Genomic DNA, 26,380 nt, shown 5'->3' with positions numbered 1-26,380 from the left:
CAAAGGAATTTAATAGGATGTTAATTTTTTTCTTTTAATTGCAACTTTTCAGACCTACATGTAAGCGGAAAAACAAACTCTTAATGTTTTACGGTCGGGGTCATACCCCCCCCCCTTTCCAAAACATCACACTTTAAGTTCATTGAATGTAAGAATGATACATTAATTTTACTACAGTTAAGATTTACAACTCCATCCCTCCAAGAATTTAATTGACAGGAAGCGATTCTATTTTGTATAAAATTTAACAACCAGTTTTACATCGAAGTGTTTATCCGGGCTTGCTGGAAAGGGGTGCTCTAATAGATTTTTTAAACATTTTTATTTGTCTTACCAATTACCATTATTCATTTAGATACCAAATATTGCCTCCCCCTTTTACCGAATATAACCTTTTTACTATAGAAATGTTCATTGAAACCCCCAACACTTTCTGTCTGTTAAATTTATGTAGTAAGTTGGTGTAAATAATAGTACTGAAAGAAATTGGTGTTGGAATTTATCCTCAATTGTCTTTTTTTCGCTTGACAATTTCGACTTTTTTCTCCCCCCCCCCCTTTAAAAGCGATGCTACGTCACTACTATTGTCAGGGGTTTTCGTAAGAAATTTAACATGACTAGATCAACTTGTATTTATTCAGGAATGGTTAAATACGTATAACATACGTCGTTTCTCAGATAATCTATGTATTTCAAATGATTAAATCGAAAAAAATATTTTCCGTTTTCCGTTCCGCGTTTTAGCAACACCAAAAGTACACGTACGTATGCGCCAAATTTGAATCCTCAACGGCGACCGTTTTGGCAATCTAGAATTAGAATGATATATAAATATACATACATTAGAAATATGAATGGTACATAAGTTATTTTAAAAATAATGGTTTGAATATTTGAAGCATAATTGTAAACGTTTTATAAACCTATCCCCTTGCAAGTGCTTTGTAAAATATTTTCTCTGAATTGTCCATCTTGAGAAAGTAAAGTAAAAAATATCGATTCGTAGATTCACAAAGCTACTTTACAAACATTATAAGTTTAACGATTCCAAAGAAGTTAACAGTGTATCATAAATTGCATTGAACGAAAAAAGGCAGATGATGATAAGAAAAAAAAACACAGTTCAAAGGAATTAGAAAAAACGTTTTGAGTGTTTTTTCCTGGTTTAAAAGAAGTATATTTCCATTATATTCCATACATTTTATACCCCAAATCCGGCAAACGGGTTTTCCATGGTAATAAGCCCGACTATAATTTTTACAACATTCATATACTATTTATTTGATGGAAAAATAAATAAATGTATATGCATTGAACTTAGATACTTTGAGAAGACAACGTCTTATGGATATGTTATCGGTAGAGGATTCCTTTATGGACTCTGGTTCATCAGATGATTCTGAAAAATATGGTAAGGAATTATCTAGAATCTTGATTCTTGTTTTAAATATTAAACAGTAACTTTGTCATAAAGAAATGTGATGTCAAAACGTGATGAAAAAAGGATACATATTAACAAGATGGTCTTGTATTTCAATTTTTGAAATAACTATCCACTTTTCAGATCTACTTTGAACGAGAAGCTTAATTCTTCCTATATCATTTCAGATACAGACTAGAAACCCATTTGAAGTTTGGAGTCTTTCATATGAACCGCAAAGTATTCAAAACATCCAAATATACATACATAATCAGAAACTGATTTCAAAGGATCTTTGCTGTTGAGTTTTCTAATAAATGAACTCTATATGTTTCTAGTGGAGGGAGAAGATAACGAGTGTCACATTAACATTTTGTTTACTTCAATCATGCAGGAATGATATTGGTATTAATAGTTATCAATTTAGTATTCCGTGTTTTGTGTAATACTTTTACACATTCCAGATGGGTTTTTATATAAAAGTATTTAGACAGAAGAAAAAATGTTGTTTTATTGATATATTTCTATCTCCAGGTTTACTATCTCTTCTTACTATAAGCCTAAAAAATAATTTAAAATTTGTATAAATAATAATTTATTATCAAACCCCTATTAAACAGCCATGAATAATGTCTTACTTTGAAAAGTCTAATAGTTCGACCGTTTTCCAGGAGCTGTTAAAAAGACTGTTGCCCGCTGATTTAAAATACCGCTAAATTGAGTTCTTTTCCTCATTCGGCAAACCTTCTGTATTCTTTTTTGAATGTTATCTTTAAACCTTAAGAGTAAAACATAACTCTTAAAACAACCCCATTCCAACTATTCAATTAAAGCGTGCTAGTCCGCCATGTACAGCAAATGCAGCTCGATTTCTACGATGCATAAGGTTTATCAATCTGTTGACTTGAGCGAAAGAGATATATAATAGGCATTTTTAAGAGCCTGATTGGATATTGAGGTCGGATTTTCTCTAACCTGGCGTAGTGAAGTAAACCTTGAATTTCCAGTTAAGGAACTGATATCCATGCTTTTGGAACGCATGAGCCTGATGGGTCGTCATGTAGTGTATACTTGTATTTCTTTAGGGAACGAATGGGGATTATAATTCTCTAGATATACCAGTATGTAGATTTTAATCATTCAAAAACTTGAGGACCAAATGCTTAACAGACATCCAAGTTAAGTACACTGGTTTCTTGAAAAGTAGATTACCCCTTCTAATTTGGAGGTCACAAGGTCAAAGATCAAACTTGAAAAAGGGAATGCATATATTTCTTAATATCTTAAATAACTACACTATATACTAGGAAGATATTTTTCAGATTCATTTGCTTGACAGACATATTGTCATAGCATTAAACTCAAAATGAATGAACACCAAGTCTTAAAAATAAACAAATTAAAACATTTTTTTTTATTTTTTATTTTATTGCAGATTAAAATTTGAATATTATTCAAATTACTAAGTACATTCAGCAACAAAAAAATACAATGTTTGTATGCTTCCTGATAGTTTATATTCACTTCAAAAATTAAAATGACTTTGAAATTTTGTGTGCTTCAAAACATTCTACTTGCTTGAATATACATCATGGTTCTTAATTTAATATAAGATGAAAGAAAAAATCGCAGCTTTCCAAATTATTTTCTGAATTATTTGCTTTGCCTGTATACAGAGAAATAAGTCTTTATAATATAAAGTTGTATATTTGGTAAAACTAAAGCACTGTTGACCTTGATCTTATCTAACATAACAAATAATGATACTCTACTCGGAATTTATGTGTGTACATGCAAATGATACTGATACACATTGTAACATGTACATAATCTTTGTGTACATGTACCAATAAAATCGTAAAAGTTAACATCAATACAAAATACCCTGAAATATTAGTCACTTCGTATCATAATTTTTTTTTATTTCTCCCTGTTCGTTACACCATTTGCAGGTTGACCTTGAGGAACCAAGCTTTCAAAAGAGCTTTTAAAGTGTATCCAAACTATTCTGTACAGTATGACCCCATTTTCTTCTTCCAATAAGCTCCTGAGAAAATTTGACAAGCACTGAAATTTCAATTCCTGGTTCAAAACACAACTGGTCTGTCTCCAAATACATTTAAAGTAGTACTCAAAGCATGTATCTGTGAAAAAAGGACAGTATTCAGATTAAATTGAAACAAGCATTCTGAGAGTATTGCATAAGCAATACATGTCCCCTACTGGGTTCCCCTATTTAGAATCTTTAAGATGTCACTTTACGGTATGCAAAATTTATGTCTTTTCGGAATTTTGTGCAGCACGAACCCGATTTAAACCATAATGAAAAATTAAAAATGCCATAATTCTGTCAAAATCGATGAAACGAAACGAAATTCAAACTTAGTTTGTAAATCATCAAGTTACACTCACATACCAAAATTCAGCTCAATATTTGCAAGCGTTTAGAAAAAAGTGCGGAAAACGAAGAAGTACAGACTGACAGACAGACGGACAGCTGGACAGACGCAGAGGAAACATATAGTCCCCTCAGGTACTATACGTAGGGGTATCGGTAGGGGACTAACAAGCATTCTGAGAGTATTGAATAAGCAATACATGTCCCCTACCGATTGTAGCTCAGTCGGTAGAGCGCTCGCTCCGTGATCGGGAGGTCGTGAGTTCGTATCTCGACCGCGACTGACCTAAGTCGATAAAAAATGGGTAGCAACTGTTCCTTCGCCATGCGCTCGGCACTTGAAGTGAAAGTTGCGGGTCCTTCGGATGATACTTTAAAAACCGAGGCCCCGTGTCAGCGGCAGGCGTTGGCACGATGAAGATCCCTCACTGCTCAATGGCCCTGAGTGCCGAGTAAAGGTCAAAATTTGAAGCCCTTCACCAGCATAAGGTGACGTCTTCATATGAGTGAAAAATTCTCGAGAGGGACGTTAAACAACACACGATCAATCAATCAATCCTCTACCGATTTTCCATTTTTCTTTAGGATGTCATTTCATAAAATGCAACAGTTATGTCCATTTTTTGAAGTTAGAATGCCTTTAACCCTATAAAGTTATAATCCACATAAAGACAAAAATTCAACTCATTTTTAACGTCTTTTTCTCACTCTATATTTTAACATGTTGACCATCGGAATTTAGCGCAGCACGAACCGGATCTTAAACCATTCTGAAAAATCAAAAATGCCATAATTTTGTCAAAAATCAATGAAGCGAAACAACATTTAAACATAATCTGTAACTCACCAAGATACCCTTTCATATCAAAATTCAGCTCAAGATCTGCAAGCGTTTAGAAATAAAATGCAGAAAACCAATTAGGACAGCTAGACAGACAGACGGGGACAGACAGACAGACGGACTGATGGATTGATTGGATATTGTTTAACGCCGTGTCGGCAATGTTTCAGCCATGTTTCGGCGGATCATTAGTTTAAATCGGTTTTTGAAAATTTTAAGGTCCCCAGTGAGCCTACTCTTTTTCGAACTCCAGAGAGACGATCTTTTTCGTGCCAAGGGGGTTGTTATCCTTGACACGGGGCACCATTTCGGACTGATGGACGGACGCAGATGAAACATATAGTTCCCTCTGGTTTCACCGGTAGGGGAATAATAAACCATACTAGACATATTCTCAATTTTCTTAAATAAATGGCATGCTTATTATAATGCTACATTTATATATTACAATTTAAGGAAATGTCATCAATTGATTTGGATGAGATTCTTCACCAATTCTTCTGGCTATCTAGGAGGAAAACAAGAGCTTCATGTTTTCTTGAAGCAAAGTAACAGACTAAGGAAAAAATACATGTGGGAAATCGAAGGGAAGAAACAGTTTTCTTGAAAAACGAAGCGTCACTTTCTTAATAAATCCTTGAATATTGACAAAAAAATGAATCAATTTCGTTTCTTGGGACCTTGCCAACGTTTGTGCTCTTTGGGCAGCCTCCTATATAGGGGTATTAAAAAATGGATTCCCATTTAATTTTTAAACGACTTAATTCTATGAGAAAACTTTACCCTTTTCTTTATTTGTTGTTTATTCTTCTTACTTTTAAATATTGAAATTTTCATTTTTACACACACTTTTTTTGCATTTTTACTGGAATGAACTATTGGTTGTTACTAAAAATAGAAACAACGAATGAAAAAAACAACATATTTCTAACTCTCAATTGGTGTACTTTAAGTTCATAATAAAAATAAGTTTGTTCTTGAGACTGCCTGCTGCAGCCTTTTTTTCTATTTGCATGTTTTTCTCGTAGAAAGACTCTTAAAGAAAGCATTTTTCTGTTTCATCGTAGAGAAAGTCAACACACTCAATTTTCAGAGAAATAAGTTGAAATGCTATTGTTTGGTGACATACTTCTGCCCTCTGAATGCAAGACAAAGTATGCCAACATGCAAGATAATTATGTCAACATAAAAGATTATTATTTTTACATGCAAGATAGTTATCTATACATGCAAGATAATTATGTTGACATGCAAGTACTGTAAATCACTAAATTTTCGCGACACCTTATTTTCGCGAGATAGTCATTGACTCTTGATTAGCGAGACAAAATTTTTGCGAGTTGTGGTTATTGCTCTATATATTCTTAAGGAATACTATTATACGCGAGAATTAAATTTTCGTGAGCACACTGTCTCGCGTAATTACGCAAAAATAAAGTTCTCGCGAATAAAAAGTGATTTACAGTATTGAAGTAACACCCTCTGTAAGAGAATCTCATTTTAATATTGTATAACCCCATTCTAACGCTTGTATCTGACATGGTAACTCAGGTCACTTAGAGAGGACCTTTTTTTTTTACTAGGTCCGTTTATATACTACTTAATGGGGAAAGAGAATTCGCAGCAAACTAATTCAGAAAATTTTTGTCCTATGATTATGATGAATGAAAAAAGGAGGATGGTCGGAGGAGGGGGGGGGGGTGCTTCGAATTCCCTGAATTTGCACTATTATTAAGGTATGTACTGACGCTGAAGAACAAGATATGTTTGTGAAACACTATGCACCCGCGGCGGCAACAAAGTTAGAAAAAATAGTTTTAGCAGATAAGTCACAGTCAAGGTCACAAGGTCATTGACCTTGATGTCATTTGAAGAGCTTCATTAGTGGAGAATACATACCAAATATGAAGTCTCTATCTTTCATGGTTCAAAGGTTACGTCAAAAGTCCCAAAAAGCTATTTTAGCATATAAGTAATAGTCAAGGTCACAAGGTCATTGACCTTGGTGTCATTTGAAAGTGCTCTGCAGGGTATATAATAGTAGAGCAATAACAATCCTTGATTCGTGAACTTTTAGCAAAGCAATGTAGTAGGAAAAAGAGTAGATATGCTACATATCAGAAAGTTTAAAATTTCAACAATATATATTTCAATCATTGAACAACAAACTGCACAAAATTATACATATGTTTAATGATGATTTAGAACCATCTTTTGTAAGTTTGATATTTCATAAATGGTCATAACATTGTGTCACAAGAAATAAACAAAATATTGTTGAGTATATGTAAACAATTAATGGCGGCTTAAGTTTGAATTTTGCAACTCTAAGTAAATTACAAACCATTAATTCACATCTAAAATTTAAAAATCTCGTGCTCAAACAATTACATGTAATTCAAATTATTCAAAGTTAAAAAAATATCGCTGTCTTCTAATTAATTTCTTGTCATACCCCAAGCGTCAATGACATGCTATCATTAGAACGAAGTAGAATCACGGCAAAGTTGAAAATAAGATCAATGTGTACCTATAAACTTCTGATCATCATCAGAGTCTCCTTAATATATTCCCCATATTTAACCGTGGGATACCAAGGAGATCTCCAACTATCCGGTTTCCAGGCACCATTAAGGAAGGCGCGATAACAATTGTTGAACCACCAGCCTCCTTTATAATTAACAGCGCAGTTTCCTTCAATCCACTGATCGTTATCTCTGTCAGATGTCGTGAATTTCATTCCAGACAGATCTCCGGCAGAAGTGACCGTGTGCATCATACTGTCTCCTAGAAAATTATATTGCAAAATTATCTTTTTAAAATCGTTGCCCTCTCCCAAAAGAATAACTAAAATTGTCCAGACTCAGCCTTTCTTTTTTATTTCAGGACACGTTTTTTTTTTTATTCCTCTTATACCGCTTATAAATATATTGATATCTTCTGGATTCCTTTTTCAATTTCTTACTGCCAGAATAATATGACCATGAGTCGGGAGAGGACATGCAAACATTATTTTTAAGATGGCCTTATTAAAACATTCAAGTTTCATGTTTCCTATAATGTTAAGCAAAGTTAAATTCTACACTACACGTACCTCTCCCCCCTCTCTCTTTATAATATGAAAATAATTAAGCATTATAAGTCTACTTTAACTACCATTTCTCTCTTTGATTTATAATGTGAAGACTTTCTATTCAAGTACCTAGGGTTCCGGAGGCTGTCCCCGCAAGAAAGAGTTGATAGTTATCTGCTTCGTTTGAAACCGAGAACTGTTCGTACAACTCGTATAGTTTACTACCGTTAACCAGAGTGATGGAAATGTAGAGACTGGAGATCTTTCCCTTTGTTAACTGGTGGATTACATCATTTCCTATGTAACAGAAAAATCAAACTTGATTAAACATACTTCAATTCCAGTTTAAATGAATATAAATGATTCGCTTAGGAGGGGCAAAGTTTTACATGTATTGATTAATGATATCGGTATTTCATCTTCAAAGAATAGTATTAGATATATTTTGAAAGTTGAAGTGTCAGACAAGAAGGTAATTGATTCAATCATGGAAGACGATTGCCTTCGGTTTAATTGTTCTTAAAAATTTATCTTATTTTCTCCTCGCCCCTTGAACTCAATTTCAACTATACATTCGAATTAAAATGCTAAATGTCATATACAATTTACAAATAGCGGATGTTTGATTTTTCAATGATCATAAAAAGCATTAGATCAAAACTATGTTAATAATTACCGATCCAGAAATCCTGTCCCGCGTCACCGAATCCCTTTCTATATTCGTTCCATGTTCTATCAAACCTCACAGCTCCATTTACACGTTTTTGGATTGCCTTCCAAATATAATACATTTATTCAATACTTTTTGACAAGGATTTGCAAATTGCATAAGTTTTTGGATAGCCTTCCAAGAAAAACATTCATTCAATACTTTTTGACAAGGATTAAAATATTGTATATTTTTCAGTTAAAGACCTGAAGGTAGAAAAAAAAAATCAGAAAACATGTCATAAAAGAAATAAATACCGTCCATCCCCCTTCCATTGTGTACATATCACAGAAAACTCTGGCAGATCGGGCTCGGGATCCAAAGGGGTAAATCTCATACACGCCGGAATTAGTCTCACCATGTTCAACGAGGCTTTCACAATCTCTAGGTAGATCTTAAACAGATCAAAGTTCATTTGAATAATGTAATTGGCTGTGAATGGCAAAAATAATTTAATGCCGAGTTGATATCCTGAACACCATTTGAGTCGGTAATGAGTAATTTTTATTTCGTTAAATTTTCGGAACGAGAAGCGTAATTTTGTGGAATTAGATTAACTAATTTTAAGAGTTATTTGCAAATCATTTTCACCTACGGTTAATTAAAAAAACGTTATATACCTGGAGTAAATATGATACATACATTTACTTTAGAAATTTTAACGTTTTTAAATTTTATGTTTTGCATAAACCTAAATGACTGGCGAGTTTGTTTTAAATAAACCTAATGGACATTCTCTTCCGATATGAGTCATTATCAAAAAGTCACAAACTAGGTGCACGTATAGTTTATAGACCTTCAAGAAATTTTGTACGTATCAATTGGATATGTCATACAAAGATCAAGTTCATTAAGGAAATTTTGATAAAAATGAGAGACTCATAACAGTAAATTAATATTTTTTTAATGACAACCTCGTTTGGAACATTAATAAAGTGCAGCACGAGCCTGATCGTGAACCCAATGATAAATATTAATAATATTTATATAGTACATGTAGTCTTAAAACCTAGACAAATTAGGTCCGATTTCCACGTCCCATTCTCAAGACACAAAAACCTTCCGGATCCTCGCTGAAGCTGGGATTCAGAGCATTTAATGTGAAATTGTTGATAGATTCCTATTCCATCCCAGTCCTGGACATTCCAAGAAGTATTCTGTACGTTCAGAATCCCACAGTCTATAAAGAGAACAAAATGACAATCTAGACCTGAAGGTGTGATAATAACATTTTGTATAATTCTTTAAAACATTTTTTTGGATTGAAAAGTATGTGGAATCATTTTGTGAAAGACTATTTTCTCAGTTATTCAAATTTTGACCCCCAGGGTGTGGTAGGTACTGTAAACCGTATTACATTAAGGGATGTATTCTATTTAGCGATTTGGGCGGAAAGCAGAGTCCGTTAAAAGAATTTTACTGCAAAATACTTTGTATATAAAATGATATTGCTAGCACATTTAGATAGCGCTAAATCCAATTTACTCGAACTGGTTTAAAAATCCATTTCCGCTAAATATGCTACAAGCCAATTTTCATACATTTGTGGTATTACAATGGGGGATCTGGTAAAGAACAACAGAGCTAACGTTACTCAGGTGAGCGTCATTGCCCATGTCCCTCTTGTTCAAGGTATTTTCTTCCATGCTCTTAATGATAAAATATAACGATTATCCACAGAGAATGTGCTTACGGCTTGATAATACCCTCTCATGTTGTTTATCTTGAAAGGTTTATTATTATTCATGACATCTAATCGACGATTAAAAGGAATATAGCACTTTGAAGAGAATACTTTAAACTGATGTCTTTTATTAAAGATTTATGCTCACTTTAAGCACGGTTACTTCGATTTGTTTCACTTTGAAAAAATTTTAAAATGAATTATTAATTACAATAGCTTGGCAGTTATACATGTATACATACCCATGGTAACCCCATAATGAGGCAGATTTTGAACGAAAAGAAGAAATAGAACATTTAAGTTTGTATTCGATACAAGGTTACCATTATCTTGATTTATCTTGACTCTTATATTTTTGTACGAAAGTTGATATTGGAGACATTTTCATTGTATTAGTCTTATAAATTTTCACCCATTGACTGTTACTTCATGAGAGTTGATGTTTTTTGCAATCAAATAAAATAATTGGCCAATTTCTTGACCTTTTTCCAATGAGATTGCAGCATTGAACAGGCGTTTTGGTCCTTTCAATATTCTTAAATAGTATATCTGTGATAAAAGTGTAAAATTGGTTAGTTCTGCGTTCAATTTATTTTACAGAAAAACTGCTGAAATGGCTGGAAAACTTAATTACATAATAAAATCTCCAATTAGCTATAGTGTCGAGATTGTTTATGAGTAGAGGACGTACATGTATTTTGGCCTTGACCATGCCATTCCAGTGCCATCAAGATAGAAAACATAAGATTCATAATCGAGATTTTACCTGAGAAAACGCACCGGAATTCACCAAAGGGTTGAAAAATGCATTTTTCATTGAGTGCACAGGACGATGACGAGCAAGAACGTACGAGATCCTGGAAATTAAGTACAATTGAGCTGAATTATTTCAACAATAGAAAAATTAATTATAATTTTAAAATAAATTTGAAATACATTCAAGCCCCCCCCCCCCCACACACACAAATAAAACCGTATTAAAATAGGAAAATAGGTGTATTAAAGAAGAAAAACAAATCACAATGATAAGGGGCGTATACATCAATTTAGATGAGTCAACAAAAATGAAACAATACATGTTTAATTACAAAATCATATTATCTCGATGAGCATTTATATGCTTGTACGTTTAATAAGAAAGTTCTGAAGTCGTCAAATTTGAATGTTAGGGAATCTAGATTTACCTTACTCCATCTCTCTATCGCTATGTATATCCAGCCCGGACTTTGCCTGTACATTTCTGGCTGCTCATAAGTGTGAATTTGAAAGTTATTTTCACAAAAATTTGCTCCTTTAAAATAATTCACCGATCTGCACCTTGTAGTCTTTAGACATTCCGTAACACAGTCTAAAATACTGTATTTTGTGTAGGATTTAATTACTCTATTATGTAATCTGTATCCATGTTGAAATGAATAAAAGCTTTCTTTGAGATTTCCTCTGCAACATAAAATTATATTAAAAAAGATAAATAAGGAATACAGATATATGCAGTTCTGCATGACTCCTGCTTTGCACCATTAACAGTGCTCTGGGAGAAAAACTAAACACTCAATTAGATACTTGTTCTTTATACGTTGCTATGAATCAAAATTTACAGTATTCATAAAAGATGTACATAGTGTTACAGTTGAAGGAGAATAAGTAATGCGTTTTTGCACGTCACTTTTCCTAAACGGATTCCATGAAAAAAATATTAAAGAAGTACATTGTAAGCAAAGAATGTGTTGTCTTAGAAGATGAGGAACAGATAAATGTGGGTACATCTCTCGCAAAACGCATGTCTGTAATCAAACATTCGTCGACATCGATCCGAATATAAATTATGTTACTCCCGTTTTATCAATTGCTATTTGTTGTATTGTTTGAACTATTTCGACATGCGCAAGTATACTGAAAAGTAGTTGTTAGGTCACGATATATAAGGTGCTGGTCAGGCGTGAAGTGGTCATCGACGAGCAATCAACCAGTTCTACTTTAAATCCATTCATTACTTTCAAATGAAAGTACAATAAACAACAAACACACCATTTTGACATAGAAACGAAACGCAGTAGCTCTAAATACAAAGAAGGGGAAAATGAAAGTATAAAATCATTGATTTTAAATTCAATCTAACAAAATTCACTTAAATCATAAGTCATTCAATATTTCAAACAATAAATACATAAAATTTTACAGAAATTTTCCCCCCAAAAATGTTATGAAAACAATTAAATAATCACCAAAAATACATATACATGTATATCCATCCTAAACAAATTCAATACACCGCCGTCTTTTGAAAATCCATAACGCAATTCACCATGTAAGTCTGATTGTAAAAGTCTTGATGTTATGCACACATCCTATCCACACATCGATAAATGTTTCCTGCACTTGAGTTTTGAGTATAGTTTCAAGTCAAATTCAACGCATACCATACGATTTATCGTGAAGTCCCAAGAAAGAAGACCTCAAATATATCACATGAATTCGACACAGTTATACATAGAAGTATATTCATTATCCAATATCAAAATAGTACAAAATACACATTCCTGTGAAATATCTTGAATCCCATCTCAATTCCTTGGACATGTGCCTCTTTGAAACTCTGTCATTATTGGTACACAGATTAATACCTCATGGTGCTTGAATTAAACGTAAAAAGAATATAACCAATAATACCTGGAAGAACAAATTTGATGTTAGAAAACTGATAGATACATATATCTTGTAACTCTGATATTTTAGTAAATATGTATAGGATCTCTTTTTCTCTCTCTCTAAATCTATAAAAATCAAAATCATCATCATTGTGGCTAGCAAAACATGCATACTATCATTAAATGATAAAATGAATCAAAATTCCACCATTAAGCTCAAAATTTATGAATTGCACTAATCTTTTTTTTTTAATTCAGAAAAATATAAATGTGTTTGTATAAACATCCATTTGATAATCAAATTATGATAAACTTATTTTCATCAGAATAATCAACATGTACTTTACTATGTGTAGAAATACTTCCTACTGAAAACAATCTCACCATATGACATCAAAACAAATGTGGTTGGATAAACATCCATAAAATCATTTTATGATATAATTTATCAAAAAGTTCAAATTGATTTCCAATCAAATTTTACTTTATTTTCATCAGAATTATCAACCTTTACTTTACTACTTATGTAGAAATACTTTCTACACAAACAAATCTCGCCAAATGGCATCACCACAAATGTGTTTGGATACAAATCCATACATTCATATTAGGATATAATTTATCAAAAAGTTCAAATTCCAATCAAATTTTACTTTATTTCATCAGATTAATCAACTTTTACTGTACTTTATATGTAGAAATACTTTCTACTTTAACCAACTCGCAAAATGGCATCACCACAATACGGTTCAAAAAACATCCATAAATTCATACTATGTGATAAATTTATCAAAATACTGTTCCAATCAAATTTTTCTTTGCTTTCATGAAAATTATAAACTTTTACTTTAATATATGCCAAGAAACACTTTCTACAGAAACCAATCCTACTAAATGGCTTCATCACAAATGTGGTTGGAGAAACATCCATAATTTCAAACTCGTATGATAAAGAACCCACTTTCTACTTTAACCAACTCGCCAAATGGCAACACCACAAATGTAGTTGGATAAACATCTATAACATCATTTTATGATAAAATGTGCAAAGCATTCGAATCCAATCAATTTCTATTTCATATCATCAGCAATATAATGAAAACAATCTTTAATAAATTGCCAAATGACAATACCATAAAAGTGGTTGGAAAACATTCATAAAAGCATGATATGCTAAATTGTGCCAAAGTTATTCAAATTCAAAACTTCTCATTGTCTACTGAAATCAATCCCGTCAAAAACCAAACGCCACAGATGCGTTATGATAAACATCCATAAAATATTATGTTAAGTTGGGTTAGAGTTGGAATTCCGCTTAAATTCTATTTTTGTTTTAAATTAAAAAATAACAGCTTTTAAATAGCTACAGTATTATAAAAATCACTTTCCATTGAGAACTAATTTCAATAAAAGTAAATACTCCGAAAATTGTTGCCAATTAATAAACATTCATTCAATAATTTCATTATAAAATGAAATATATCAACGTTATCAAAATTCAAATCTTCCAAACACTACCAAACACGAAAATTGTGCAAAACAGCTCATGAAATTAATATTCAGAAAAAGTTGAATTCAATTTTGGTGAATCATTTTTAAAATAAGAATTCATTGACAAATTTTCCTTTTTACTCGAAAATTAAAACCGATAAAATTCAGTTTATGTTATCAAAATTTTTAGTATTGAAACTAAATACTTAAATCTCTTTTTCTAGATAACTCAATCAAGCTAATTAACAACACTGCAAATATTGCAGAATTATCATTCATTTAAATACAGTCAATTCTCGAATTATCGCCATTCGATTCATCGCCATTTTCGCAATACCGCCATGATTTCCAAGAACGTTTTTCCTGCTATATAACAAATTCTCTTTATAAGGCCAAATTCGCATACCGCCATCCGCCACCCTGTTTTCACAACAAACGTCCATTTTTAAGTGTCAGTTATCTCGATAATACCGCCACAGGTGCATGTGGTCAGTGAAGCGCGGCTAATTGGTTGACGCTATCCCTGTTGTAAAGCATGCAAAGCCAGTCAAGGTACATGCAATTAAGTAAACAATAATTTTAACATGAACTGTCAGAAAAATTTTGTTTTCTGTTTAATTATTTTTAAAAATCATTGAGTCAACGCTTCACCATGAAAGCGGTCGCTGTAAAGTACGCCGATAACGATATTATTTTGATGATCTTTGCTTTTGAAAAACAGTGCAGATTTGCTTAAAAATAATTATAAGTCAGAAATTGTGAACGTTTCATTAACAATGATTTCATAAACAATGAATTTTTTCAAGAACTTATTTTACGTACTATATGCAATATATCACGACGATCGACCCAGCATTTTTTTTTAATATCAGACGTGCAGATTTACATGCATACACATGTACTTGTTTTAATTTCATAACAGAATGTTTTGTTTTAGCAAAATTGTACATGAAAAAAATTACTTGAAGTGTTTTCAAATTTAGAAATATGTTTATAGGCTATATACATGTACATGTGATAATAAGAATAGAAACGTTAAATGGTATTTCTAAAAACGATAACTCCTCGTCTTATTTCCTAAAAGATGGAAAATCCAATTCATCGCCAAATTCGTTACACCGCCATGATTTCTAAATTACAAAAGGTGGCGGTTTATCGAGAATTAACTGTATTTCATACCATCTTGATCTTATTTCCTTTTTTTTTAATACTCAATTGATAAATTTCAAATCTAAGTAGATAATTTAAATGAGACCTTAGTTTAACTACAATGTCAATGAAAATCAAAATGCAAATATTCTAAACCTTTACTTCTCTTACGCAAAGCCGTTACCTGTCCTGCATTAATCACAGGACAAGTAGAACTCGTTTTCTTCTATAAAGTTTATATGTCATTAATACATATACTTGGTTAAAAGATACAAAACAAAAATTATCTATGCCCCATACTCTACTATACGGATTCATGATTGAATAATCTACTAAAATAAATCGAAAAACGAATTATCAAACTCAAAGACCATAAAAGTGGTTGGAAAACATTCATAAAAGCATGATATGCTAAATTGTGCCAAAGTTATTCAAATTCAAAACTTCTCATTGTCTACTGAAATCAATCCCGTCAAAAACCAAACGCCACAGATGCGTTATGATAAACATCCATAAAATATTATGTTAAGTTGGGTTAGAGTTGGAATTCCGCTTAAATTCTATTTTTGTTTTAAATTAAAAAATAACAGCTTTTAAATAGCTACAGTATTATAAAAATCACTTTCCATTGAGAACTAATTTCAATAAAAGTAAATACTCCGAAAATTGTTGCCAATTAATAAACATTCATTCAATAATTTCATTATAAAATGAAATATATCAACGTTATCAAAATTCAAATCTTCCAAACACTACCAAACACGAAAATTGTGCAAAACAGCTCATGAAATTAATATTCAGAAAAAGTTGAATTCAATTTTGGTGAATCATTTTTAAAATAAGAATTCATTGACAAAATTTCCTTTTTACTCGAAAATTAAAACCGATAAAATTCAGTTTATGTTATCAAAATTTTTAGTATTGAAACTAAATACTTAAATCTCTTTTTCTAGATAACTCAATCAAGCTAATTAACAACACTGCAAATATTGCAGAATTATCATTCATTTAAATACAGTCAATTCTCGAATTATCGCCATTCGATTCATCGCCATTTTCGCAATACCGCCATGATTTCTCAGGAACGTTTTTCCTGCCATACAAAATTCTCTTTATAACGCAGAGTTCGCATACCGCCATCCGCCACCCTGTTTTCATAACAAACATCCATTTTTAAGTGTCAGTTATCTCGATAATACCGCCACAGGTGCATGTGGTCAGTGAAGCGCGGCTAATTGGTTGACGCTATCCCTGTTGTAAGGCATGCAAAGCCAGTCAAGGTACATGCAATTAAGTAAACAATAATTTTAACATGAACTGTCAGAAAAATTTTGTTTTCTGTTTAATTATTTTTAAAAATCATTGAGTCAACGCTTCACCATGAAAGCGGTCGCTGTAAAGTACGCCGATAACGATATTATTTTGATGATCTTTGCTTTTGAAAAACAGTGCAGATTTGCTTAAAAATAACTATAAGTCAGAAATTGTGAACGTTTCATTAACAATGATTTCATAAACAATGAATTTATTCAAGAACTTATTTTACGTACTATATGCAATATATCACGACGATCGACCCAGCATTTTTTTTTAATATCAGACGTGCAGATTTACATGCATACACATGTACTTGTTTTAATTTCATAACAGAATGTTTTGTTTTAGCAAAATTGTACATGAAAAAAATTACTTGAAGTGTTTTCAAATTTAGAAATATGTTTATAGGCTATATACATGTACATGTGATAATAAGAATAGAAACGTTAAATGGTATTTCTAAAAACGATAACTCCTCGTCTTATTTCCTAAAAGATGGAAAATCCAATTCATCGCCAAATTCGTTACACCGCCATGATTTCTAAATTACAAAAGGTGGCGGTTTATCGAGAATTAACTGTATTTCATACCATCTTGATCTTATTTCCTTTTTTTTTAATACTCAATTGATAAATTTCAAATCTAAGTAGATAATTTAAATGAGACCTTAGTTTAACTACAATGTCAATGAAAATCAAAATGCAAATATTCTAAACCTTTACTTCTCTTACGCAAAGCCGTTACCTGTCCTGCATTAATCACAGGACAAGTAGAACTCGTTTTCTTCTATAAAGTTTATATGTCATTAATACATATACTTGGTTAAAAGATACAAAACAAAAATTATCTATGCCCCATACTCTACTATACGGATTCATGATTGAATAATCTACTAAAATAAATCGAAAAACGAATTATCAAACTCAAAGACCATAAAAGTGGTTGGAAAACATTCATAAAAGCATGATATGCTAAATTGTGCCAAAGTTATTCAAATTCAAAACTTCTCATTGTCTACTGAAATCAATCCCGTCAAAAACCAAACGCCACAGATGCGTTATGATAAACATCCATAAAATATTATGTTAAGTTGGGTTAGAGTTGGAATTCCGCTTAAATTCTATTTTTGTTTTAAATTAAAAAATAACAGCTTTTAAATAGCTACAGTATTATAAAAATCACTTTCCATTGAGAACTAATTTCAATAAAAGTAAATACTCCGAAAATTGTTGCCAATTAATAAACATTCATTCAATAATTTCATTATAAAATGAAATATATCAACGTTATCAAAATTCAAATCTTCCAAACACTACCAAACACGAAAATTGTGCAAAACAGCTCATGAAATTAATATTCAGAAAAAGTTGAATTCAATTTTGGTGAATCATTTTTAAAATAAGAATTCATTGACAAAATTTCCTTTTTACTCGAAAATTAAAACCGATAAAATTCAGTTTATGTTATCAAAATTTTTAGTATTGAAACTAAATACTTAAATCTCTTTTTCTAGATAACTCAATCAAGCTAATTAACAACACTGCAAATATTGCAGAATTATCATTCATTTAAATACAGTCAATTCTCGAATTATCGCCATTCGATTCATCGCCATTTTCGCAATACCGCCATGATTTCCAAGAACGTTTTTCCTGCTATATAACAAATTCTCTTTATAAGGCCAAATTCGCATACCGCCATCCGCCACCCTGTTTTCACAACAAACGTCCATTTTTAAGTGTCAGTTATCTCGATAATACCGCCACAGGTGCATGTGGTCAGTGAAGCGCGGCTAATTGGTTGACGCTATCCCTGTTGTAAAGCATGCAAAGCCAGTCAAGGTACATGCAATTAAGTAAACAATAATTTTAACATGAACTGTCAGAAAAATTTTGTTTTCTGTTTAATTATTTTTAAAAATCATTGAGTCAACGCTTCACCATGAAAGCGGTCGCTGTAAAGTACGCCGATAACGATATTATTTTGATGATCTTTGCTTTTGAAAAACAGTGCAGATTTGCTTAAAAATAATTATAAGTCAGAAATTGTGAACGTTTCATTAACAATGATTTCATAAACAATGAATTTATTCAAGAACTTATTTTACGTACTATATGCAATATATCACGACGATCGACCCAGCATTTTTTTTTAATATCAGACGTGCAGATTTACATGCATACACATGTACTTGTTTTAATTTCATAACAGAATGTTTTGTTTTAGCAAAATTGTACATGAAAAAAATTACTTGAAGTGTTTTCAAATTTAGAAATATGTTTATAGGCTATATACATGTACATGTGATAATAAGAATAGAAACGTTAAATGGTATTTCTAAAAACGATAACTCCTCGTCTTATTTCCTAAAAGATGGAAAATCCAATTCATCGCCAAATTCGTTACACCGCCATGATTTCTAAATTACAAAAGGTGGCGGTTTATCGAGAATTAACTGTATTTCATACCATCTTGATCTTATTTCCTTTTTTTTTAATACTCAATTGATAAATTTCAAATCTAAGTAGATAATTTAAATGAGACCTTAGTTTAACTACAATGTCAATGAAAATCAAAATGCAAATATTCTAAACCTTTACTTCTCTTACGCAAAGCCGTTACCTGTCCTGCATTAATCACAGGACAAGTAGAACTCGTTTTCTTCTATAAAGTTTATATGTCATTAATACATATACTTGGTTAAAAGATACAAAACAAAAATTATCTATGCCCCATACTCTACTATACGGATTCATGATTGAATAATCTACTAAAAATAAATCGAAAAACGAATTATCAAACTCAAAGATCAGAATATGAAATGCTTCTCTTTTCCATTGTGATGGAGTCCGCATTGACTTTAACTTTCAATTGGCATAAAACGCTACCGTACTTTTCTGGAGATCTTAAAATTACCTTCTTCATTATACTCATCGTGATACCAACCCCAACATGTAACTACCTGAAACATAAGAATATACTGTTTTCTCTTCAACATATCTAAAAGTTTTCATTTTAGTTACACATTTGACAAAATGGCAAGAAACTGAAATTGAAAAATAAATTCAAACAATTTTAATTTATCGATATTTTCTATACTCAGGAAATGTCCATGTCATAATGCTGATGCATTTAGGACGTTTTAAAATGATAAGCAAACATATTTAATTGGATATAAGTGCAAATATAATATCTTGTAAATTCTATACTTGTATTAATTGAAAAATAGAATAAATTATCGTAACGTTTTTGTTTTGCTTATCAAAAATACCAGTTTTCTTCCTTTAACAAATCCATCTTTCTACAAAACAAATTATATATTTTCTGGAAATAAATTCTATTATCACAGCAAAGATAAAATATTTATCAATATATAAAACAATCAAGAATTAAACCGTGATATACTGACGAGAATTAACGAATCTCATAATTTAATGCAATCATGTATTTGTTTTCAAATCTCTCTATTACAAACCTTGTTATCACTAATTTATGACTTATTCAAAAACTGATAAATTGTATTCTCAAATGAATACTTATCTTATAAAAACAAGATCTAAGATGGCTTTTCTTTGATGACCTCGTTTTCCATACTGTCAAATCTCTCTCCAACTCTATTTTCTGTGATTTCATATTATCTACAATGGCTAAAACATGTCGATGAACCACACCCTACGCCACTTTGTTCTGCATCTGAGATTTAAACTTTATCGTGCCCTACGTGTCGTCCTAAACTGGTATTAAACCACTATTAACCTTTTATATAGCCTTTGTAACGAGACCGGTTATAAAGAACCACGTGATATATACCAGGTATTGGAATGAAAACCATGTAATTCCGAAAAATAATTCATTATAACACCAAGTAGAAATTAATTTTTGTCTAATTCGTTCCTCAAACGAAAGAAATCATATTTTCGAACACGTTTTTTAGGTCTCCTGAGTAAACTCAGGTGACCTATTGCTATCTGTTTTCGTCCGTCGTCGTGCGTTGTGCGTTAACATTTGAACATTTTCAGCTTCTTCTCTGCAACTACTGAACCAATTTCAACCAAATTTGGCACAAAGCATCTATGGATGAAGGGGAACAAAAATTGTGAATTTTGTGATCCCTGTCCCCCTGGGGCCTGAGGGGTGGGGCCAAAACCACTAAATTAATGCAATCTTTAAAAATCTTCTTCTTTACTCCTGGACATCAAGCAGTCAAACTGTTTGCATGAATGTAATTAGCATTGAGTCATCTACCAAAATTGTGAAATTCATGGCCCTGGGGTCAGGGGTTCTAGTGCTAGGGCGGGGCTAAATAAGTATATAGTGAAAATGCATTATTTCTCTGAAAGTCGTCTTCTCTGCTCCTGGTTATGAAATGAACAAACTACGTACATAGTTATTATAAGCAAGAGCGCCTCTACCAAAATTGTGAATTTTATGGGCCCAGGGTCAGGGGTTCTGGTGTTAGGGGGGGGGGGGGCTCTATTGATTATATAGGGAAAATACATGAATTCTTTAAAAATCTTCTTTTCTGATCCTGGATATTAAATAGACTAACTAAGTGCATAGTTATGATAAACAAGAGTGTCTCTACCAAAATTAAGAATTTTAGGGCCCCAGGGTCAGAGGTTCTGGTGTGTGTGTGTGGGGGGGGGCTCTATTGATTATGTAGTGAAAATACATGAATTCCTTGAAAATCTTCTTCTCTGCTCCTAGGTATTAAATAAGCTAACTATGTGCATAGTTATGATGAACAAGAGTGCCTCTACCAAAATTATGAATTTTAGGGCCCCAGGGTCAGAGGTTCTGGTGTTAGGGCGGGGCTCTATTGATTATATAGGGAAAATACATGAATTCTTTGAAAATCTTTTTCTCTGCTTCTGGGTATTAAATAGATTGACTAAGTGTATAGCTATGATAAGCAAGAGTGTCTCAATCAAAATTGTGAATTTTAGGGCCCCAGGGTCAGAGGTTCTGGTGTTGGGGGGGCTCTATTGATTATATAGTGAAAATACATGAATTCCTTGAAAATCTTCTTCTCTGCTCCTAGGTATTAAATAAACTAACTAACTGCATAGTTATGATGAGCAAGAGTGCCTCTACCACAATTGTGAATTTTAGGGCCCCAGGGTCAGAGGTTCTGGTGTGTGTGTGTGGGGGGGGGGGGGGGGCTCTATTGATTATGTAGTGAAAATACATGAATTCCTTGAAAATCTTCTTCTCTGCTCCTAGGTATTAAATAAGCTAACTATGTGCATAGTTATGATGAACAAGAGTGCCTCTACCAAAATTATGAATTTTAGGGCCCCAGGGTCAGAGGTTCTGGTGTTAGGGGGGGCTCTATTGATTATATAGGGAAAATACATGAATTCTTTGAAAATCTTTTTCTCTGCTTCTGGGTATTAAATAGACTGACTAAGTGTATAGCTATGATAAGCAAGAGTGCCTCTTCCCAAATTGTGAATTTTATGGCCCCAGGGTCAGAGGTTCTGGTGTTGGGGGGGGGGGGTGGGTGGGCTGTATTTATTATATTGTGAAAATACATGAATTCCTTGAAAATCTTCTTCTCTGCTCCTAGGTATTAAATAAACTAACTAACTGCATAGTTATGATGAGCAAGAGTGCCTCTACCACAATTGTGAATTTTAGGGCCCCAGGGTCAGAGGTTCTGGTGTCAGGGGGGGGGGGGCTCTATTGTTTATATAGTGAAAATACATTAATTCTTTGAAAATCTTCTTCTCTGCTCCAAGGTATTAAATAAACTAACTATGTGCAAAGTTATGATGAGCAAGAGTGCTTCTACCAAAATTGTGAATTTTATGGCCCCAGGTCAGGGGTTCTTGTGTTAGGGCGGGGCTCTATTGATTATATAGGGAAAATACATGAATTCTTTGAAAATCTTCTTCTCTGCTCCTGGGTATTAAATAGACTAACTAAGTGCATAGCTATGATAAGCAAGAGTGTCTCTATCAAAATTGTGAATTTTAGGGCCCCAGAGTCAGAGGTTCTGGTGTTGGGGGGGGGGGGGCTTTATTGATTATATAGTGAAAATACATGAATTCCTTGAAAATCTTCTTCTCTGCTCCTAGGTATTAAATAAACTAACTAAGTGCATAGTTATAATGAGCAAGAGTGCCTCTGCAAAAATTGTGAATTTTAGGACCTCAGAGTCAGGGATTCTGGTGTTAGGGTGGGGCTCTATTGATTATATAGTGAAAACTCATGAATTCTTTGAAAATCTTCTTCTCTGCTCCTTGGTATTAAGCAGTTGAACTACCCATATAGTTATGAACAAAGACCCATTCTTCCAGAATTGTGAATTTGAAGGCCCCAGGGTCAGGGGTACTATAGAGTACTTATAGACTGAAAATGAATGAATTTTTTGAAATCTGCTCCTTGGTATTAATCAAATATTTTTGAAATGCAAGGATGCCTATTCAAAAATTGTGCAATGTGTGGATCTAGGCCTAAGGGTCAGGAGTTCATGTGTGGTAGGGGCACTACTGATTATTGCTGAATATTAGTACTGATTAGTTGAAATGCATTTTTGTTACTCTGCCTTGCCTATGGGTATTAAGTAACCAAACTAACTGCTAAGTGTATAGTTATGATGATCAATGATGCCATTAAAATTGTGAATGCCATAGCATCTGGCTTAAAACATGAATCAAATTAAATCACTGGAAAGTTGTTGCATAATGCTCAGGTGACCTATACGGCCCATGGGCCTCTTGTTTTATTTATTCAAGGAATCACTGTCTAGCTTATTGAGTATGCCAGGGCATTTGCATGCATACAAAGCCCCAATGATTATTGATCTTTCGCTTGGTGAAATTTACATTCCAGTAGAATTATCTTGAAATCAACTCGTTTAATTTTCAAAGAGTTGAGGAAAGTCCATCCTTCTGTGATGTCATAGGTTTTGGCAAAAATAAAGTAAATTTATACCCTACAGAATAAAACAATTTGGAAAAATGATTTTCAAAAATACATATTTCCTTTATTTAATCAATTATTCAATCTTTTACAAAATGTTGACAAGGGCAATAACGCCTACTCATGTGGCTTCTTTCAGACATTTTGTTTATTGTACTTCTACTGAAAAATAGCTAGTTTCACTTATATTCACAATTCAAAAGTATTTTATAAGTAGCAAGTATTGGGAATTTTAAGCATCACAATTATGCATTTGACTCAGTTTTTTTTACATAATAATCAATTTCATTCATGATGCTGTTTACAAAAAACGTACGATTTTTAGCTCACCTGAGCCGAAGGCTCAAGTGAGCTTTTCTGATCACATTTTGTCCGGCGTCCGTCTGTCTGTCTGTCTGTAAACGTTTCATATTTTCGACTTCTTCTCAAGAACCGCTGGGCCAATTTCAACCAAACTTGTCACAAAGCATTCTTGGGTGGAGGGGATTCAAGTTTGTTCAAAAAAAGGGCCACGCCCTCATTCAAGGGGAGATAGTTGGGAATTAATGAAAATTTGGTGGCATGTTTTAAAATCTTTTTTGTCAGGAACCACTGTGCCAGGAAAGCTGAAACTTATGTGGAAGCATCCTGGGGTAGAGTAGATTCAAATTTGTTCAAATCATGACCCGGGGGGTAGGGCGGGGCCAAAATGGCCGACCAAAGTTTTAAATAGAAATATAAGAAATTTCTTCAAAATTCTTCTTCTCAAGATTAGCAAAGCCATAATTTATCATATTTATGTAGAAGCATTCTCAAGTAGTGTAGATTCAAGTTTGTTCAGATCATGACCCTCGGGGGTAGGGCGGGGCCAAAAAGTTTCTATATCGGTGTTCTGTCGTTTATTGACTAAGATACTTAGAACAGAAATATTTAATGTTCGGAGGAGTGAAACGATGGGGGACATAAGCACAAGGATAAACTAACACACACACAATGACAAGCGCGTTACCTTATCCTTTCCAATTCTGCTGCGAGATGAGAAGAAGACATTACATTAAATTAAAACATGTTTTGTATATCATTGACTTTTCATTGTACGTAAAACCAGTCTTCAAAAGAAATTTTAATACAGAAAGGTGTCCCGCTTGCTTGAACACTGTTGTTCAAATAATTATATTATTTATCAGGTCTGGACGATTTCCAAATATGGAAGTCAAGAACGATAACTGAAAGTTGCTATAAATATATATCATGTACACGTATTTATTTTTCTGTCCCTTTAGACAACAGCATTTTACACACCCCAAAACATATTTTAAAAGAACAAAAAGAAAAGTATGGAATCCGGATAGGGCCACGCAGTTCACTATCGCATCATCGCACCATCGAGGTTTGAGTCGATGGAGCGATGACGCGATAGTGCGATGACGATGGAGCGATGACGCGATAACGATGAAGCGATGGTGCGATAACGCGATGACGATGACGCGATGGTGCGATACTGCGATGACCATGAAGCGATGGTGCGATGGAGCGATAATGCGATGACGCGAATGCACAATAGCGATGCCGCGATGGTGCGATAGCGATGATACGATAACGCGATAACGATGAAGCGACGCTCTATCGTGTCATCATCAGTGCTCTATCGCACTATTGTCATCGTTTTGTCGCACTATCGTGCTATCGACTCTTTTGCGCATGCGCCATTGAGAAGAAAAATGGCGTCAGGTTGTGAAAGTATGAACAGAATACATATCGGAAATAGATCTTACTTGGTGAAATAACTTTACTTGGCATAAAAATATTAACCATGTCTTTATTGCCAGACATATAACAAGTTAGAGGATTGTTAAAATATAGTTTGTAATCAAGATAAAGTTAACAATACACTCATGTTGTGAATGATGTAAAAGAAATCGAAATCCGCGTGATCTATATTTTGGTTTCTTAACGGAGGGGGGGGGGGATTAATACTGTAGATTGCGTGGGAAATAATTACGATGTTTTTACTTTCACTATGTTCACGAGTCATTTTTTTCCGCAAAATTAAACCCATCGTGAATGCTATCATTAACTATTAAAACAAGTAAATACTTTTACGAAATTTAAATTTATTTCTTGCATCGTGAAATCAGGGACCTAGACACTAGTATACAATACTAAAATACAAAATAAATACAAAACAAAAGTCTTCCTTCCTCTCTCCTCTTGGTACTTCGTGTTTGTTATTTAAAATATGATTACCAAATACAAAATTAAAGTCAGTTAATTATCACTGGGCAATCAAGTCTTTGCTCGAATTAAGTACCTGCTGAATATGCCATCCTATCTATATAGTCGATAGAGCGATGGTGCGATGACACGATGTCGATAGCGCGATAAAGCAATAACGATGGCACGATATAGCATCGCATCATCATTGTCGCGCCATCGCAATCGCACCATCGCAGCATCGCTATCGTGCCATCGCGTCATCGGTTTATCGCACCATCGCTTCATCGTCATCGCAGTATCGCGCCATCGCGTCATCGTCATCGCGTTATCGCACCATCGCTTCATCGTTATCGCTTCATCGCTCCATCGTCATCGCATTATCGCGTCATCGCTCCATCGACTCAAACCTCGATGGTGCGATGATGCGATAGTGAACTGCGTGGCCCTATCCGGATTCCATAGAAAAGACGTGTTTTTTGTTGTTGTTTTTTTTCTCAAAAAGATTTTTTTTACAAAAAATCTTTAGA

General features: G+C 33.2%; 1 protein-coding gene and 1 long non-coding RNA gene across 2 annotated transcripts; both read right to left on the bottom strand.

Annotated features, from left to right (window-relative positions):
* Window positions 1-7,189: 7,189 nt before the first annotated feature.
* On the bottom strand, window positions 7,190-10,087 carry LOC134236371 (fibroleukin-like). The gene is made up of 6 exons (XM_062718535.1): window positions 9,997-10,087; window positions 9,451-9,621; window positions 8,699-8,835; window positions 8,409-8,505; window positions 7,862-8,029; window positions 7,190-7,446 (listed from the first exon to the last, which is right to left on the bottom strand). The coding sequence occupies exons 1-6, from the start codon at window positions 10,085-10,087 to the stop codon at window positions 7,190-7,192; spliced, it is 921 nt and encodes a 306-aa protein (XP_062574519.1).
* A 2,300-nt stretch (window positions 10,088-12,387) lies between these two features.
* On the bottom strand, window positions 12,388-20,362 carry LOC134236372 (uncharacterized). Its single transcript, XR_009985605.1, has 3 exons — window positions 20,267-20,362; window positions 19,647-19,688; window positions 12,388-12,795 (listed from the first exon to the last, which is right to left on the bottom strand). It is a non-coding gene; the product is annotated as an uncharacterized LOC134236372 (long non-coding RNA).
* Between the last annotated feature and the right edge of the window lie 6,018 nt (window positions 20,363-26,380).

This window comes from Saccostrea cucullata, unplaced genomic scaffold, assembly GCF_032062105.1.
Source record: "Saccostrea cucullata isolate Sc308-1 unplaced genomic scaffold, CSIRO_AGI_Scuc_v1 ctg3491, whole genome shotgun sequence".
In the NCBI taxonomy this organism is placed as follows: Eukaryota; Metazoa; Mollusca; class Bivalvia; order Ostreida; family Ostreidae; genus Saccostrea; species Saccostrea cuccullata.
Note: the sequence above shows the minus strand (reverse complement) of the source record. Positions and strands in the feature narration are given on the sequence as shown.